Source organism: Bos indicus, chromosome 15 (genome assembly GCF_029378745.1).
Source record: "Bos indicus isolate NIAB-ARS_2022 breed Sahiwal x Tharparkar chromosome 15, NIAB-ARS_B.indTharparkar_mat_pri_1.0, whole genome shotgun sequence".
In the NCBI taxonomy this organism is placed as follows: domain Eukaryota; kingdom Metazoa; phylum Chordata; class Mammalia; order Artiodactyla; family Bovidae; genus Bos; species Bos indicus.
The window spans coordinates 80072474-80089478 of record NC_091774.1 but is presented as its reverse complement, the minus strand read 5'-3'; the positions used below and the strand labels follow the sequence as shown (position 1 = coordinate 80089478).

General features: G+C 39.7%; 1 protein-coding gene across 1 annotated transcript; it reads left to right on the top strand.

Annotated features, from left to right (window-relative positions):
• Positions 1 to 14264: 14264 nt before the first annotated feature.
• Positions 14265 to 15203, top strand: LOC109569124 (olfactory receptor 9G4). Its single transcript, XM_019974434.2, has one exon. The coding sequence runs from the start codon at positions 14265 to 14267 to the stop codon at positions 15201 to 15203; it is 939 nt and encodes a 312-aa protein (XP_019829993.2).
• Positions 15204 to 17005: the final 1802 nt, after the last annotated feature.

Genomic DNA, 17005 nt, shown 5'->3' with positions numbered 1-17005 from the left:
TTGCCATCTCCTGTTTGACCACTTCCAATTTGCCCTGATTCATGGACCTAACATTCCAGGTTCCTATGCAATATTGCTCTTTATAGCATCAGACCTTGCTTCTATCACCAGTCACATCCACAACTGGGTATTGTTTTTGCTTTGGCTCCATCCCTTCATTCTTTCTGGAGTTCTTTCTCCACTGATCTCCAGTAGCATATTGGAAACCTACCAACCTGGGGAGTTCCTCTTTCAATATCCTATCATTTTGCCTTTTCATACCGTTCATGGGGTTCTCAAGGCAAGAATACTGAAGTGGTTTGCCATGGGAGAAGATACTTGAGAGTCCCTTGGACTGCAAGGAGATCCAACCAGTCCATCCTAAAGAAGATCAGTCCTGGGTGTTCATTGGAAGGACTGATGCTGAAGCTGAAACCTCAATACTTTGGCCACCTGATGGGAAGAGTTGACTCATTGGAAAAGACTCTGATGCTGGGAGGGATTGGGGGCAGGAGGAGAAGGGGACAACAGAGGATGAGATGGCTGGATGGCGTCACCAACTCAATGGACATGAGTTTGAGTGAACTCTGGGAGTTGGTGATGGACAGGGAGGCCTGGAGTGCTGCAGTTCGTGGGGTCACAAAGAGTCGGACACAACTGAGCAACTGAACTGAACTGAACTTGGTAAACAGAGTGTTTTTTTTTTTTTTTGCTTGTCTTGTGTTTTGCAGATTAGTTTCTATTTTATTGATAACAATCTGTAAATCTCAGAAATAAATAAATTAAGCAAAAATAAAATCACTGAATAATGTAGAAATACTAGCCTGTATTTGTCTTTTTAAGTCAGCACTGATGTTCTTGAATATTTTTTAAAATAAATCAGTCTGTGGCAATTGGAAAAACTACTAGGCATGCTAGCTCAGAACAGAGTCTATAGTACTGGAATTCTGAGAGTTTTTTTTTTTTTTTTTTATACAATTGACAGCTTATTAATTAATTGTAAGTATAATAGTATTGGTTATGCAATCACTGTCATGACTAGACAGATGAAATCTCTTGGTTCCAATCAGATAAATCATAGGTAAGATAAAATAACACAAACACAGATTTTTTGATTCCAGAGGTACTTATTCATTTGTTATGAGTTAGTGCTAGTTGAAAGTTCATAAGTACAATATCTACTGTAAAATGCCATTCAAAATAAATTTATTTTTCTTTTCTGATTTTCATATTTTTGCTTACTGTGAAATAAAGATGTTCACATCTTTGTTTCCTTGACAGCATATATAGGAAAGAAACACTATATTTAGAGTCATGGCAAGCTTCCAATAAAATACTATTTTCCCAAAGAAATAAAAGAATGAATGGCAAAAGAAGAGCTGCTCCATGAAACAGAAATGGAGAAGAAGATAAAGATAGATAATTAGAGAGGTAAAAAGATTTCAAAAGCTTTACATCCAAGAGAGGATTTAGAGTTTGTCAGGGCTGCCATATCAAAATACCAGAGACTGACTGTCATAAACAATTGAAATATATTTCTCACAACTCTGGAGGCTGAAAGGCCAAGATCAATGAGTCAGCATGGTTGGTTTGTTCTGACGTCTTTTTCATTTGCTGGCACTTTGTCACTTTCTTACTTTGTCCTGGCTTGGATCTGTGTGCATGTGTGTGTGTGTGTGTGTGTGTGCATGAGTGCAAAAGCATCCCTGGTATCTCTTTTCCTGTTTCCATTTTTGTTTGTTTTTATAAAGGTACCAGTCAGATTGCATTAAGGTTCATTCTAACCATCTCATTTTAACTGAATTTCCTTTATAAAGGCTCTATCTCCAAATTCAGTCACATTTGAATTTACTGGAGGTTACATCTTCAATACATGAATTTTAGAGGGTTGCGATTCAAACCATGGCCCCAAGAATAGGTAGTGTTTCCTGATGAATGAGACAAGGAAGTGTAGCCTGGACAGATAGTGAAACATAGGAGAGGGGAAAACACTATGAATCACATGATAATATCTAGAAAATACAATTAGTACAATTTGGAGAGTTTTTTTTTTTAATCACGCAAATGCTGTGTGTGCCTGGTCAATTCAGTCCTGTCCAACGCTGCAACCCTATGGACCATAGCTTGCCAGGCTCCTCTGTCCATGTGATGCTCCAGGCAAGAATACTGTGGGTTGCCATGCCCCTCTCCAGGTAATCTTCCCAACCCAGGGACTGAAACTGCGCCTCCTAGGTCTCCTGCATTTGCAGGCAGGTTCTTTACCCTAGCACCACCTGGGAAGCCCACACACACAGTCACACACAGGTATGATTACATTTGACATATTCATTTTGAGAGGGGACTTTTAATGAAATGCTCCTTACCAGGGTCCAGCCCCGGCTGATCCAGGGTATTCGAAGGAGAGATGGCATCGGTGACCTATTTATTTAAATATTCATCAAAGATATAAAGAGTAATAGAATGAGGATAGCTCAGTGAGGAAATTCAGTGGAGAAAAGAGGCGGAATAATTCAGCCAGAAGGTGAGAGAAAGAACGACATGGGGAGACCAAGTTTCAGTGGACAAGGCTCGCGCTTTATTTCCCAAAGTAGTTTTTATACCTTAAGTTATGCATAGAGGATAATGAGGGAAGGGGTAGAGTCATGCAGTAAGCCAGGCTTTCTCCCTGCAAACTTATCATATGCAAAAGTTTAGGTGATTTGCATCATCTTCTGGCCCGGAGGCCTGTTAACATTTTAAGACCCTTTCTTCAGAAAACTTATTTTTCTCTAAAGGTGACTAGTCAGGCACCACCCTCCAAAAGCATTAAAGTTGCATTCCTACAGGGCAAAGGTGTGGTGGGATACAACAAGAAAGAATTAACTCAAGGGTCCAAGGTTACAAACATTAAAGCTACTACTTAGACCAATTATATTAATCAATACACTGCCAGGGACACAGCAGGTAAGGGATATGGAGACTTAGCAGCAAACATTGGCACAACAAATGAAAAACCCTTCACCAATACAATTTCTAATCAATCTTTTAACTGCTCAAAGGAATCTGTATTTAGACAGTTTAGAACATCTCATGCCTCTCACAGTTGGGAGGCTCTGAGCAATCACATGTGGCCGGAAAAACCTATTCAGGCAGGCTAGAGGACTTCCAAAGGAGTTTGTAGGTTGAAACACTATCACATCCAGGAACTTTATTAACTGGAGCTGTAAGTTAACTCTTTTTTCAGAGAGAGGTAGTGGGGAACAGCCCCCCATAAACTCAGAGGTGTAGGTGAGAGCACAAAGCAGAAAGTAGGCAGACTCTGGTTTTGGGGGTAGATGCTCGAGAATTTCCAGGGGGACTCCTGAGGCTCGATCCCGCCTTTGCATATGCTGAGCCTCCTTCCTCATGACCTTTGTCATGGGTGGAGCTCCTGCTCCCGGCAGCTCCTCATTTTACCATATCCTAATTAATACACTATCCCCATGCTCCAAATGAGCTCCGATTGTGTCTTTGGAGAGGGAGGCACATATTTCTGGGATGCTCTGCGGAAGAGGTCCCAATGGACCATTTAGGAAACACTTATATTAGATCTAACACAGCTCCCCAAAGCATCAGAGGAGAGGGAAGAGGGTCTCACTTCCAGGAGTGTCCTTCCTGATCAAGGGTAAGCAACCAGGGTCAGGGGCAGCTAAGTGCTCTGGCTTTCTGTGACCTCAGACAGAGTCTGGCCTGGCTCTCAAAGGGTCATTCTTATGCAAACACACACACACACACACACACACACACACACACGAGTCTTCTAACTTGAATTTCATTCGTGTTATATGTAACCCTCATTTAGAGTTCTAATTCAGTCTGGTAGCTATGCTGGGTCATCATATATTCATGTACACAGTAGAGAAAATAAGAGGCAAAAAAAGACATGCTTTTTGACTCTAGTGGTTCTGAGAATGCTGTGCTGCTCAAACAGCTAGTGTGTGATATTTTCCTTCTTGGTCCTCATTTTCTGGTGCTAGAAGGATGCATTCTTTCCTCGAATTTTAAGTGCTCCAGTGAAGGGAGAAAGGGACAGAGATGCTTCAAGGATCACACTACATATGAAGTCCTTTTATATGGGAGGCTGTACAGGACTGGCTATGACATTTTCTTTGTTGCTTATTTTATTCATTTTTTAAATTGCAAATTATCTCAAATTCAGAAATTATTTTAGTCCATCTTGGTGGTTATGAATCTTCTCTTTATTTATTCTTCCTTTTCATGTGATATAATACACTGACCACTTGAGGGAAGATGTGTCCTGGGGAGTTTGAGCAAGGTTAGAAAGGAGACACATTTAAATTATAAAGGTACTTACTCATTAATTAATTTCAGAAATATTAATCAAGTGCCAATTACATGCTAAGAACTGTTCTATACTTTGGAATACAGCAGTAAACAAAACAGAAAAGTCTTTCTGACCTGTGTTGTTACATTCTGGTGAAGAAAGAGGGACAATAAACTTAAGCAAAAGGAGAGGATTGCAGTTGTCCAGTCACTGACTGACTCTGTAAGTGACCCCATGGACTGCAGCACTCCAGACTCCCAGGTCCTCTCCTGTCTCCCGGAGTTTGCTCAAATCCATGTCCATTGAGCCAATGATGCTATCTAGCCATTTCAACCTCTGCCATCCCCTTCTCCTTTTGCTTTCAGTCTTTCCCGCAGACTCTTATGTCTGGGGAAAAAGGGCAGGATCTGAGCAGAATAAGAAGGATGGGGATTGTTGATGGGAAGGGAATGTAAAATTTAAAATAGATTGATGAGGATGGGCAGAAATGCCAGAAAGTGCCATTTGATAGAAACTTATAGAAGATAAGAGAGTGTGAATCTTGTAAACATCTGGGGAATAGTGTTCACACTGGGGAGCAGATAGATCCAATGTATCTGATGCTGGGCCGGGGCTGCTATTCTTAAGAAACATTGAGAAAGTCTATGAGGTTGAAACAGAAATAAAGGAGGAGGGTGTCGTAGAAGGTAAGGATCTGTAGGTAATGAAGGGCCTGCTTGTGAAGGACATTGAGACCACTGCACAGACTTTGACTTTAACTTTAAATAAATTAGTACATTCATAGTTTTTTTTTTTTTTTTTTAAGAACAAGAGTTACATGAATTCCCTTATTTTTGTAAACAACAATACTGACTGATACATTGAAAATAAACTATAGAGGAACAAATGTGTAGACCAGTTTGAAGGATATTGAAATATTTTTGGCAAAAATGGGAGTAGTTGGACCAAGATGTTGCCAGTGGAGGTGGTGAGAAGGGCTCAGATTCAGGGAATGTTTTGAAGGCAGGGACATGAGGATTCCTTGGAATTGTGAAGAGGAGGCAGGAGAGAAGGAGAGTAGGTTGATTCCAAATGTGTGGCTTCAGTAGAATTTACTAATAATAAGAGAAATGAGCAGTTCAATCTGTTTGGGGGAGTAAGGGCTAGGAATTCAGCTGAAAACATGTGAAGTTCAAAGTAGTTATCACTCATCTCATAATTACAGAATATTAGCACTGCAAAGAACTTAGGAATCTTTTAGGAATTGAGTTTTTAACCTAAGAATCATAACTACTGAATTGACAAATAGATATCTAGGGATTTGTCATCTCTCAAAACATTTGATTGTTTCAGTTCAATTCAGTCTCTCAGTTGTGTCTGACTCTTTGAGACCTCATGGACTGCAGCACACTAGGCTTCCCCGTCCATCACCAACTCCTAAAGCTTGCTCAAAGTTGTGTCCATAAAATCAGTGATGCCATCCAACCATCTCATCCTCTGTCTTCCCCTTCTCCTCCTGCATTCAATCTTTCCCAGCACCAGGGTCTTTTCCAATGAGTCAGTTTTTCACATTAAGTAGCCAAAGTATTAGAGTTTTAGCTTTAACATCAGTCCTTCCAATGAATATTCAAGACTGATTTCCTTGAAGAGGGACTGGTTGGGTCTCCTTGCTGTCCATGGGACTCTCAAGGGTCTTCTCCAACACCACAGTACAAAGGCATCAATTCTTCAGTGCTCAGCTTTCTTTATAGTCCAACTCTCACATCCATACATGACTACTGGAAAAACCATAGCTTTGACTCTATGGACCTTTGTTGGCAAAGTAATATCCCTGCTTTTTAGTTTGCTATCCAAGTTGGTCATAGCTTTTCTTCAAAGAAGAAAGTGTCTTTTAATTTCATGGCTGCAGTCACTATCTGCAGTGAATTTGGAGCCCCATGCCCCACCGCAAAAAAAAAAAAAAAAAAAAAAAAATCTCTTATTGATTCCATTGTTTCCCCATCTATTTGCCATGAAGGGATGGGATTAGATGCTATTATTTCAGTTTTCTGAAGGTTGAATTCTAAGCCAACTTTTTACTCTCCTCTTTCACTTTTCATCAAGAGGCTCTTTAGTTCTTCTCTTTCTGCCATAAGGGTGATGTCATCTGCATATCTGAGGCTACTGATATTTTTCCTAGAGATCTTGATTCCAGCGTACACTTCATCCATCCCAGCATTTCACATGATTTAATCTGCATATTAGTTGAATAAGCAGAGTAACAATATACATCCTTGACATACTCCTTTCCTAGTTTGGAACCAGTCTGTTTTCTTCATTTTTAGTTCTAACTGTTACTTTCTTGACCAGCATACAGATTTCTTAGGAGGCAAGTGAGTTGGTCTGGTATTCCCATCTCTTTAAGAATTTTTCACAGTTTTTTGTGATCCACACAGTCAAAGGCTTTGGCATAGTCAATAAAGCAGAAGTAGATGTTTTTCTGGAACTCTCTTGCTTTTTTGATGATCCAGTGGGTGTTGGCATTTTGATCTCTGGTTCCTCTGCCTTTTCTAAATCCAGCTTGAACATCTGGAAGTTAACAGTCCATGTACTGTTGAAGTCTGGTTTGGAGAATTGTGAGCATTACTTTGATAGCATTGTGAGATGAGTGCAGTTGTGCGATAGTGTGAACTTTCTTTGACATTGCCTTTCTTAGGGATTGGAATGAAAACTGACCTTTTCCAATCCTGTGACCACTGCTGAGTTTTCCAAATTTCCTGGCATATTGAGTGCAGCACTTTCACACATTATCTTTTAGGATTTGAAATAGCTCAACTGGAATTCCATCACCTCCAATAGCTTTGTTCGTACTGATGTTTCCTAAGGCCCACTTGACTTCACATTCCAGGATGTCTGGCTCTAGGTGAGTGACCACACCATCATGATTATCTGGGTCATGAAGATCTTTTTTGTACAGTTCTGTGTATTCTTGCCAGCTCTTCTTAATATCTTCTGATTCTGTTAGGTCCAGGCCATTTCTGTCCTTTATGTGGCCATCTTTGCATGAAATATTCCCTTTGTATCTCTAATTTTCTTGATGAGATCTCTAGTCTTTCCCATTCTATTGTTTTCCTCTATTTCTTTGAATTGATTACTGAGGAAGGCTTTCTTATCTCTCTTTGCTATTCTTTGGAACTTTGCACTCAAATGGGAATTTTTTTTTTTCTCTTTTCCCCATTGCCTTTTGCTTCTCTTCTTTTCACATATATTTGTAAGACCTCCTCAGACAACCATTTTATCTTTTTGTGTTTCCTTTTCTTGGGGATGGTCTTCATCACTGCCTCCTGTACAATGTCACAAACCTTTGTCCATAGTTCTTCAGGTACTCTGTCAATCAGATCTAATCCCCTGAATCTATTTCTCACTTCCACTGTATAAGTGTAAGAGACTTGATTTAGGTCATACCTGAATGGTCTAGTGGTTTTCCCTACTTTCTTCAGTTTAAGTCTGAATTTGGCAATAAGGGCTTCATGGTCTGAGCCACAGTCAGCTCCCAGTTGTTGTTTATTTAAACACAGGAAATTTTGGATGCTGGGAAGAAGATAATACTCCTTTTAATGTGTTCTCAAAGAGATCCACAAGTCTACAAATTTAATCCAAGTCAGGTAAAGAACCAGAGAGTGGCAATTAGAATAAACAACCTCAACGATTGATTTTTAGGGAAATAAGAATGTGAAAATTTTAAAGCGAAAAGAGGAGTGCTGTTTTTCTGTGGTGCATCGCGTCTCTCTCTTCAATCAAGATGATGAGAATGGCCCATGTATCCAAACTACATGCATATTTAAGGATTACTAATCTGTTCTTCTGGAGAAGGGAATGGCAACCCATTCCAGTGTTCTTGCCTAGAGAATTCCATGAACAGAGGAACCTGGTGGGCTACTGTCCATGGGGTCACAAAAGAGTCGGACATGACTGAGGACTAACTCTAATCTGTTCTTATACATGATGTTGTAGACAACCTTTCTACTCTGATCTTTATGATAGATTCTTTTTTTTTTTATTTTTTTTTAAATTTATTTTAATTAATTTATTTTATTTTATAACTTTAGATTCTATAAGGGATATTAATAAATGGAATCTTAGGAACTAAATGCTGGAAAAGGATCAACTAATTTTTACTGGGGTGAAATTGTGCTCCAGGGAGGACACTGGCATTCTTAAAAGCACACATGTTTGTATCTGTTGATCCCACAGTCCTAATAGGTAAGCAAAAGGATTCACTGTACAGAACAGGAAATTATATCTTGTAATAACTTTGAAATATAGGTAGAAAGAGAACTGAATCACTGTGCTATACACCTGAAACTAACACATTACTGCAAACCAGATCTACCTCCATAAAAAAGAAACAAAAATGCAAAACATATACACAGACACACACACATAGGTGATTAGCATCAGGCTCTGCCCCTATCAAGTCAAGGCACTAAAATGTGCATTTCAAAGCCTGCCAATCATTTACTGAGTGCATGTGAGTAGGCAAATATATGTATATATATTACTTTTCTGGGTTTTAGAAAGATTATGGGGGACACCATTATTCTGGCTTAAATGGTTTCCTTGTGGGAACTTAGCCACATTGTTTTTTCTTGAGGTCAGATTTAAAAGATAGGTCAAGCATTACTCATTTTTCTCGGAATGAAAATAGCTGTTACTTTATGATATTTTCTGGTGACACTTTTATGTACATATCATTGATATTTTTCTCATTTCTTAAACATGAAAAAGTGTGGGTTGGAGGTTATTAAAAGACTTGCTCACGATTACAGACCCATCAAGTGACCCAATCAGGATTTGAACTCAGGTGCCATTCCAACTGTGCAGCTATGCAAGGCTGACTATGCCAGCCCTGTCCGTTCCCAGCTAGGCTTGCTGATGGTCTCTGCTCAGCTGTTATGTTAGCGAGGGCTAGGTGAGGAAGAATGGACTCGCTCATATGACTGGGGTCTAGCTTGCTGTGAGAAAGGAGGTCCAAAAGAGAATGTAATCAGATGTCTCATCTTTCAGCAATCTAGCTGAGGCTTATTTTTATGGTGGTGTCAGAATTTTAAAAGTGAGAACAGAAGCAGGTAATGTTTCTTGTATGTGTGTCACTCAGTCATGCCTGACTCTTTGTGACCCCATGGACTGTGGCTTGCCAGGCTCCTCTGTCCATGGAACTCTTCAGGCAAGAATGATGGAGTGGGTAGCCTTCCCTTCTCCAGGGGATCTTCCTGACCCAGGGATCGAACCTGGGTCTCCTGCGTAGCAGATGGATGCTTTACTGTCTGAGCCACTAGGGAAGCCCAGTGTTTCTTGAGATCGGTGCTTAACATCTACATGGTGCTGCCAATGTGGCAAACTATTTGTCAGTGCAAACCACAAGGTCATCCCAGATCAAAGGGTAGAATAAGAGAATCTACTCTTGATTTCATGAAATCAATTTTAAAAAGTCATTAAAATATTAGTCACATAGATCATTGGTTTGTGGTTAATTTACCTCTCTAATTTAGAGACTGACCCTGGGTCTCCTGCATTGACGGTGAGTTCTTTACCATCTGAACCACCAGGGAAGCCCATTAGAGAGTTCATTTCGTGGGCTACAGTCCATAGCATTGCAAAGAGTCAGACTGAAGTGACTTAGCACACTGCACACATGCACAACGGATAATATGATTAATCTGTGATCTCATAATGATGACTACATGATTTGGTCTTTTAATAGAATGTTCTAAAAGTTCCACCAAATTTATTTATTCACTCTTTTCAAGATTTTGGAGCTTCTTGTGTAAAAATACAGAAAAGATGCTTCCACTGTTAACTAATAACTTGAAAAGATCTTGTCTTTAAGACTTTCCTAGTCTTTGAAGGTTAAATTGCTATATTAATACACATTCCTGGTTAGAAGAGGAATTGAAACTGAGAGTTGCTGAGTTTGTTTGTTACCACAAGTTCCCAGTTTTTGCAAGCCATAGGAATTTTCCTAAGACTTCTGAGTGCCTCTTTCCTACCTTTATCAGAGGTAGCCTTGTTGCTGCTCCTGCTAAGTCACTTCAGTCGTGTCCAACTATGTGTGACTCCATAGACTGCAGCCCACCAGGCTCCCCTGTCCCTGGGATTCTCCAGGCAAGAACACTGGAGTGGGTTGCCATTGCCTTCTCCAATATATGAAAGTGAAAAGTGAAAGTGAAGTTGCTCAGTCGTGCCCGACTCTTCGCGACCCATGGACTGCAGCCTACAGGTTCCTCCATCCATTGGATTCTCCAGGCAAGAGTACTGGAGTGGGGTGCCATTGCCTTCTCCAGAGGGTAGCCTTAGCAGGTAATAAAGAACAAAGGATTTCAGAGAAATTTCTGTTAGAGGGAACTTTTCCTCTCTTTCAGTCCATTCTCTGATTTGCAGTCAAAATGAACCTTGAAAATATACTTCTGACCATGTTACTTCCTCATGATGGCAGTGTTCCCATTTGTGTTGGTTTCAAGACTCCAATTCCCAATATGGCTTCCAGTAAGCTTAGTGAATGGATAACTCTTATGACTCATTCCTGATTCCTCTCTCCACCCCTTTCTTAAGTTAACCATTCTTAGTTTCTTAGTTCACCAGACTCTCATGTTAAGGATCACACACACACACACACACACACACACACACACACATATATATATATATATATATATATATATTTCTTTTGGTTGTGAAAATCCTCTCCTCTCTCACATTACCCTTGACAAGGGGCCAGAACTGGATTCATTTTACAGGGTCATATAAATATTTCTTCTTCTGGGAACACTTTTGGCATAGCAGAACATTTTTTGTTTTGTTTTGTTTTTTGTTTTTTTTTTTTCCCAGTTATATTCCTCTTTAGAGGGCAGTCATAGAAGGGTAGTAATTGGTCTGTGCAGAAATTTTAGTTTTGTTCCTCAGATTATATTCTATTAAAAATGAATATTATGTTTATGGTGGTACATGTAGAATATTATTCAATCATAAAAATAAAAAATAATAGCATTTGCAACCACATGGATGGATCTAGGCACTTCCCAGGTGGTGCTAGGGGTAAAGAATCCTCCTGCCAATGCAGAAGATGTAACAGACTTGGGTTTGATCCCTGGGTAGGGAAGATCCCCTGAAGGAGGAAATGGCAAACCACTCCAATATTCTTGCTGGAAAATCCCATGGACAGAGGAGTCTGGTGGGCTATAGATCATAGGATCACAAAGAACTGGACAGGACTGAGCAAGCATGCATGAACATTATAAAATCTATAAATAATGAGAACATGTTGTATAGCACAGGAAACCCTATTCAATACTCTACAATGGCCTATGGGAAAGGAATCTAAGAAAAAGTGGAGATATATGTAATGAATTTTCTTTACTGTATATCTGAAACTAACACAACATTGTAAATGAACTGTACTCTGATATAAACTTTTTTAAAATGAGGCTTAATAAGTCTCAGATATTTTTTATTCTTTAAGTGATAATGTAGTAGAGAAATTTATATTAACTATTGAGATGGTGTCTATAGGCTTCTTATTCATTTGTTTTTTGCATTGTGTTTCTTTTTCTTCTTTTAACATTTATGCTTATTAATTTTTTTGGCTGCATCAAGTCTTAGTTTCATTGTGAGACATCTTTGATGTTCATTGTAGCATGCAGGATCTATTAGTTGCAGCATGCCAACTCTTAGTGGCAGCACACGGGATCTAGTTTCCTGAACAGGGATTGAACCTGGGCCTCTTGCATTGGGAGAGTGGAGTCTTAGCCACTGGACCTAAAAGGAAGAACCTATAATGCACCCTTTTATACATTATCAATGTAAAGAAAGCTGAGCACTGAAGAATTGATGCTTTTGAACTGTGTTGGAGAAGACTCTTGACAGTCCCTTGGACTGCAAGGAAATCCAAGTAGTCTATCCTAGAGGAAATCAGTCCTGAATATCCATTGGAAGGACTGATGCTGAAGCTGAAACTCCAGTACTTTGACCACCTGATGTGGAAGGACTGACTCATTTGAAAAGACTGTGATGCTGGAAAAGATTGAAGGCAGGAGGAGAAGGGGATGACAGAAGATGAGATGGTTGGATGGCATCACTGACTCTATGGACATGAGTTTCAGTAAACTCTGGGAGTTGGTGATGGACAGGGAGGCCTGACATGCTGCAGTCCATGGGGTCACAAAGAGTTGGACACGACTGAGCAACTGAACTGAATATAATAACCAAAAACTCCACCCAAGATAATTCTATTAAGTTTGAGTATATTTAGAAAGTTGTATTGTACAACTGAATAACAATGGCACTATAACTGTGAAGCTCCTAGGATGCATGAGAATCAGTCATGTAACTAATACACTTTGGTTGAAGTTCTAATAGATGAAGAGAAGTGGTAAGAGGGAGGATTATAAAAATTTAAGTTAAAACAAGTTTACAGAACCTAGGATATATGACTAAAGCATCTGTGCTTTGGGTATTAATGAGAAGAAATCCATTATATGCTGAAAAGAAATGGAATGGCCTTCGGGACTCCAAAGTTGCTTTTACCATCATGTCATCAGTCAAGTCACATCCTCTCTGAACCCTCAGCTACATTGGAAAGGTTAGGAAAACAAGTCATTAAAAGGTTAAGCTACTTCACTAAGTAACAAGTGGAACCAATATACCTTGAGGGAGAACATTTGGGTTTGCATTCTAGGTATAGAACTGCCTCTGGTTTGCCTCAGAGATGAGTATTTTCACATGAAAGTAAACCCCGGTTCTCTCTGTTTCACTTTCTCTCACTGCCTAATGGGGGCTGCGCAGGTGGAGCTAGTGGTGAAGAATCTGCCTGTCAATGCAGGAGATGTAAGAGATGCAAGTTCAATCTCCGAGAGCTCTGGAAGTTCAAGATATAAACCTGGAAGGAGTCATAATTTTTCAATGGAGCTTTGACACCAAAAAGTTGGTTCTTTTTGTAATATTCAACGTCAATGCAGGAGATATAAGAGATGAAAGTTCAATCTCCAAGAGCTCTGGAAGTTCAAGATATAAACCTGGAAGGAGTCATAATTTTTCAATGGAGCTTTGACACCAAAAATTTGGTTCTTTTTGTAATATTCAACATTACTGAATCCAAATATGCTTCAACTATGTATATAAATCTCCCATGAACTAGAGAAAAGTGCAGAATACTTTTCTCACTTTGAAGGCAAAGAAATTCAAGTTGTCAGAGAATTATAGGATTGCCTTAGCTGGAAGAGGAAGAGAAAAATATATTTACTTATAAGAGAGGTCAACGGCTTAACAGTTGAGAACATGAGGTTTTGGTACAGAAAATTCTAGGTTCAACTACTATCTCTGCTGTTGATCAGTTCTAGGTCCTTGGAAACATCTCTTAAACTACATCAAGATTATAATAATATCTTTAAAAACTGTGGAAAGTATTAAGTGGGTTAAGTATAGGATTTAGGGCTCTGTCCAAACAAAGTGAAATGTGTGTGTGTATGTGTGTGTGTGTGTGTGTGTGTGTGTGTGTGTATTTATATGTGTGCTAATAGTGACAGGAGCAGTACAGTGTATTGATATTTGTTGAACTATCAGCATCATGCTAGACACATAGATTCTTAATAATACATGCAGAATACTCAAAATTTTGACCACTCATCATGTACCAGATGTTTGGCTGACATTTTCCTTTGTATCTGCTTAACTCAATCAGCCAACCTGTCAGTGTCCTCATTTTGTTCATTCATTTGATGAGACTCAGATACTCACCCTGCATCAAGCAAATAGCAAGTGAAAGCCTTAATTCTAAAATCAGCTATTTTCCCCAATTCTAGTGGTCTTCCCAAGTGACAGACTGAAGATGAGGTATTTTACCGACATTGTAAGGGATTAATATGCCTCCTAGCAGTTGTTGAGTTTATTGATACCTTTACTTCTTTATTCCAAAAGAAAAATCAGCAATTTTTTTCTCATTATCTTATCAATCTTTCTCCTAGTGGACATGGATGTTGGAAATCGCACCATCCTGACTGAATTCATCTTACTGGGTCTCTCAACAGACCCCCAATGGCAACTAATACTATTTGGAGTATTTCTGACTGTCTATTTGGTAACCTTGTCAGGGAACATGACCCTGGTTATCTTAATTCATATTGATTCCCACCTGCACACACCTATGTATTTTTTCATTGGCAATCTGTCTTTCTTGGATTTCTGGTACACCTCGGTGTACACTCCCAGAATCCTGGCTACTTGTATCTCAGAAGACAAGCGCTTTTCCTTGGCTGAATGTGGAGCCCAGCTATTCTTTTCTTGTGTTGTAGCCTACACTGAGTGCTATCTCCTAGCAGCCATGGCATATGACCGCCACATGGCAATCTGTAACCCGCTACTTTATTCAAGTTCTATGTCTCATTCTGTCTGTTCCAGACTTGTTGCTGGCTCCTATATAGGAGGCTTCTCGAATGCCATAGCCCATACTGCCAACACTTTTCGCCTGAGTTTCTGTGGCAAAAATATCATTGATCACTTTTTCTGTGATGCACCACCACTGGTGAAGATGTCATGTACAGACACCAAGGTCTATGAGCAGGTCCTCCTGGGTCTTGTGGGTTTCACGGTCCTCTCGAGCATTCTTGTCATCATCATTTCCTATTTCCACATCCTTCTCGCTATTCTGCGGATCCGTACGGCTTCAGGAAGGCACAAAGCTTTCTCCACCTGTGCCTCACACCTGGTCTCGGTCATGCTCTTCTATGGATCCTTGCTTTTCATGTACTCAAGGCCGAGCTCCACCTACTCCCTGAAGAGAGACAAAGTGGCTGCCCTGTTCTACACTGTGGTCAATCCACTGCTCAACCCTCTCATCTATAGCCTGAGAAACAAAGATGTCAAAGAGGCCTTCTGGAAAGCAGCAAAGACCATAAGACCTCAGAGATGATGGTGACCTGTTTTTGCAGAATGTTCTCATTGCATTTTCTAGGCTATTGGCTTATTAACATGTTTGTAAACATTACCATATTTCAAGTAAATGCAGCATGTTGTACTTAAAAGAAGAAACACTGATTAAACCATGTTGTTTTTTATTACTTCTTTTATTGTTAACTATTTTAAACATACGATATTAGTTTGTTTGATGTTTTAAGATACTGTAGTATGCTTGATTCTGTAGTTGTTGTTTAGTTGCTTAGTCATGCTGGAGTGTTGCAACTCCATGAACTGTAGCCTGCCAGGCCCCTCTGTCCTTGGGTTTCTCCAGACAAGAATGTTAGAGTGGTTTGCCATTTCTTTCTGCAGGGGATCTTCCTGACCCAGGCATCAGACCCGCATCTCCTAAACTGCAAGTGGATTCTTTACCACTGAGCCACGATGGGAACTTACTATGCTTCTTAGCAATACTATATTTTCCATAACATTTATCTGCCTGACTATCTTTGGAAGGTCTTAGAGACATAAAGGAATTTGATGGATTTTTGTATAAAGTTTGATTTTGAATTTTAGTGCACAAGCTTCATTCTGTGGGGAAAATATTTGGAGTGGCTGAATTTTTGGAAATTGACTCAAGATTTTATACATGTTTATTTTTAGGAAGTAACTCCACCATATTTATTCAAGAGCTCTAAATGGGTACATAGAAAATATCATTGTAAATTTTTGTCTTTGTAAAATTGATGTATTCTACATTAATTTAATATAGGGTCAAATATTTGGCAAAGTATTAAATTGATGTAGACGAAATGCTAGGTCCATGAATCAAGGCAAATTGGAAGTGGTTAAACAGGAGATGACAAAAGTGAACATTGACATTTTAAGAATCAGCGAACTAAAATGGACTGGAATGGGTGAACTTAACTCAGATGACCATTATCTACTACTGTGGGCAAGAATCCCTCAGAAGAAATGGAGTAACCATCATAGTCAACAAAAGAGCCTGAAATGCAGTACTTGGATTCAATTTCAAAAGTGACAGAATGATCTCTGTTTGTTTCCAGGGCAAACCATTCAGTATCACAGTAATCCAAGTCTATGCCCTGACCAGTAATGCTCAAGAAGCTGAAGTTGAATGGTTCTATGAAGACCTAGAATATGTTCTAGAACTAACACCCCAAAAAGATGTCCTTTTCATTGTCGGGGAATGGAATGCAAAAGTAGGAAGTCAAGAAATACCTAGAGTAACAAGCAAATTTCACCTTGGAGTACAGAATGAAGCAGGGCAAAAGCTAATAGAGTTTTGCCAAGAGAACGCACTGATCATAGCAAACACCCTCTTTCAACAACACAAGAGAAGACTCTACACATGGACATCACCATATGATCAATACCAAAATCAGATTGATTATACTCTTTGCAGCCAAAGAGGGAGAAGCTCTATCAGTTCAGTCCAGTTCAGTCGCTCAATCGTGTCCAACTCTTTGCAACCCCATGAATCACAGCAAGACAGGCCTCCCTGTCCATCACCAACTCCCAGAGTTCACTCAGACTCATGTCCATCGAGTCACTGATAACATCCAGTCATCTCATCCTCTGTCGTCAACCTTTCCTCCTGCCCCCAATCCCTCCCAGCATCAGAGTCTTTTCCAATGAGTTAACTCTTCACATGAGGTGGCCAAAGTACTGGAGTTTCAGCTTTAGCATCATTCCTTCTAATGAATACCCAGGACTGATCTCCTCCAGGATGGACTGGTTGGATCTCCTTGCAGTCCAAGGGACTTTCAAGAGTCTTCTCCAACACCACAGTTCAAA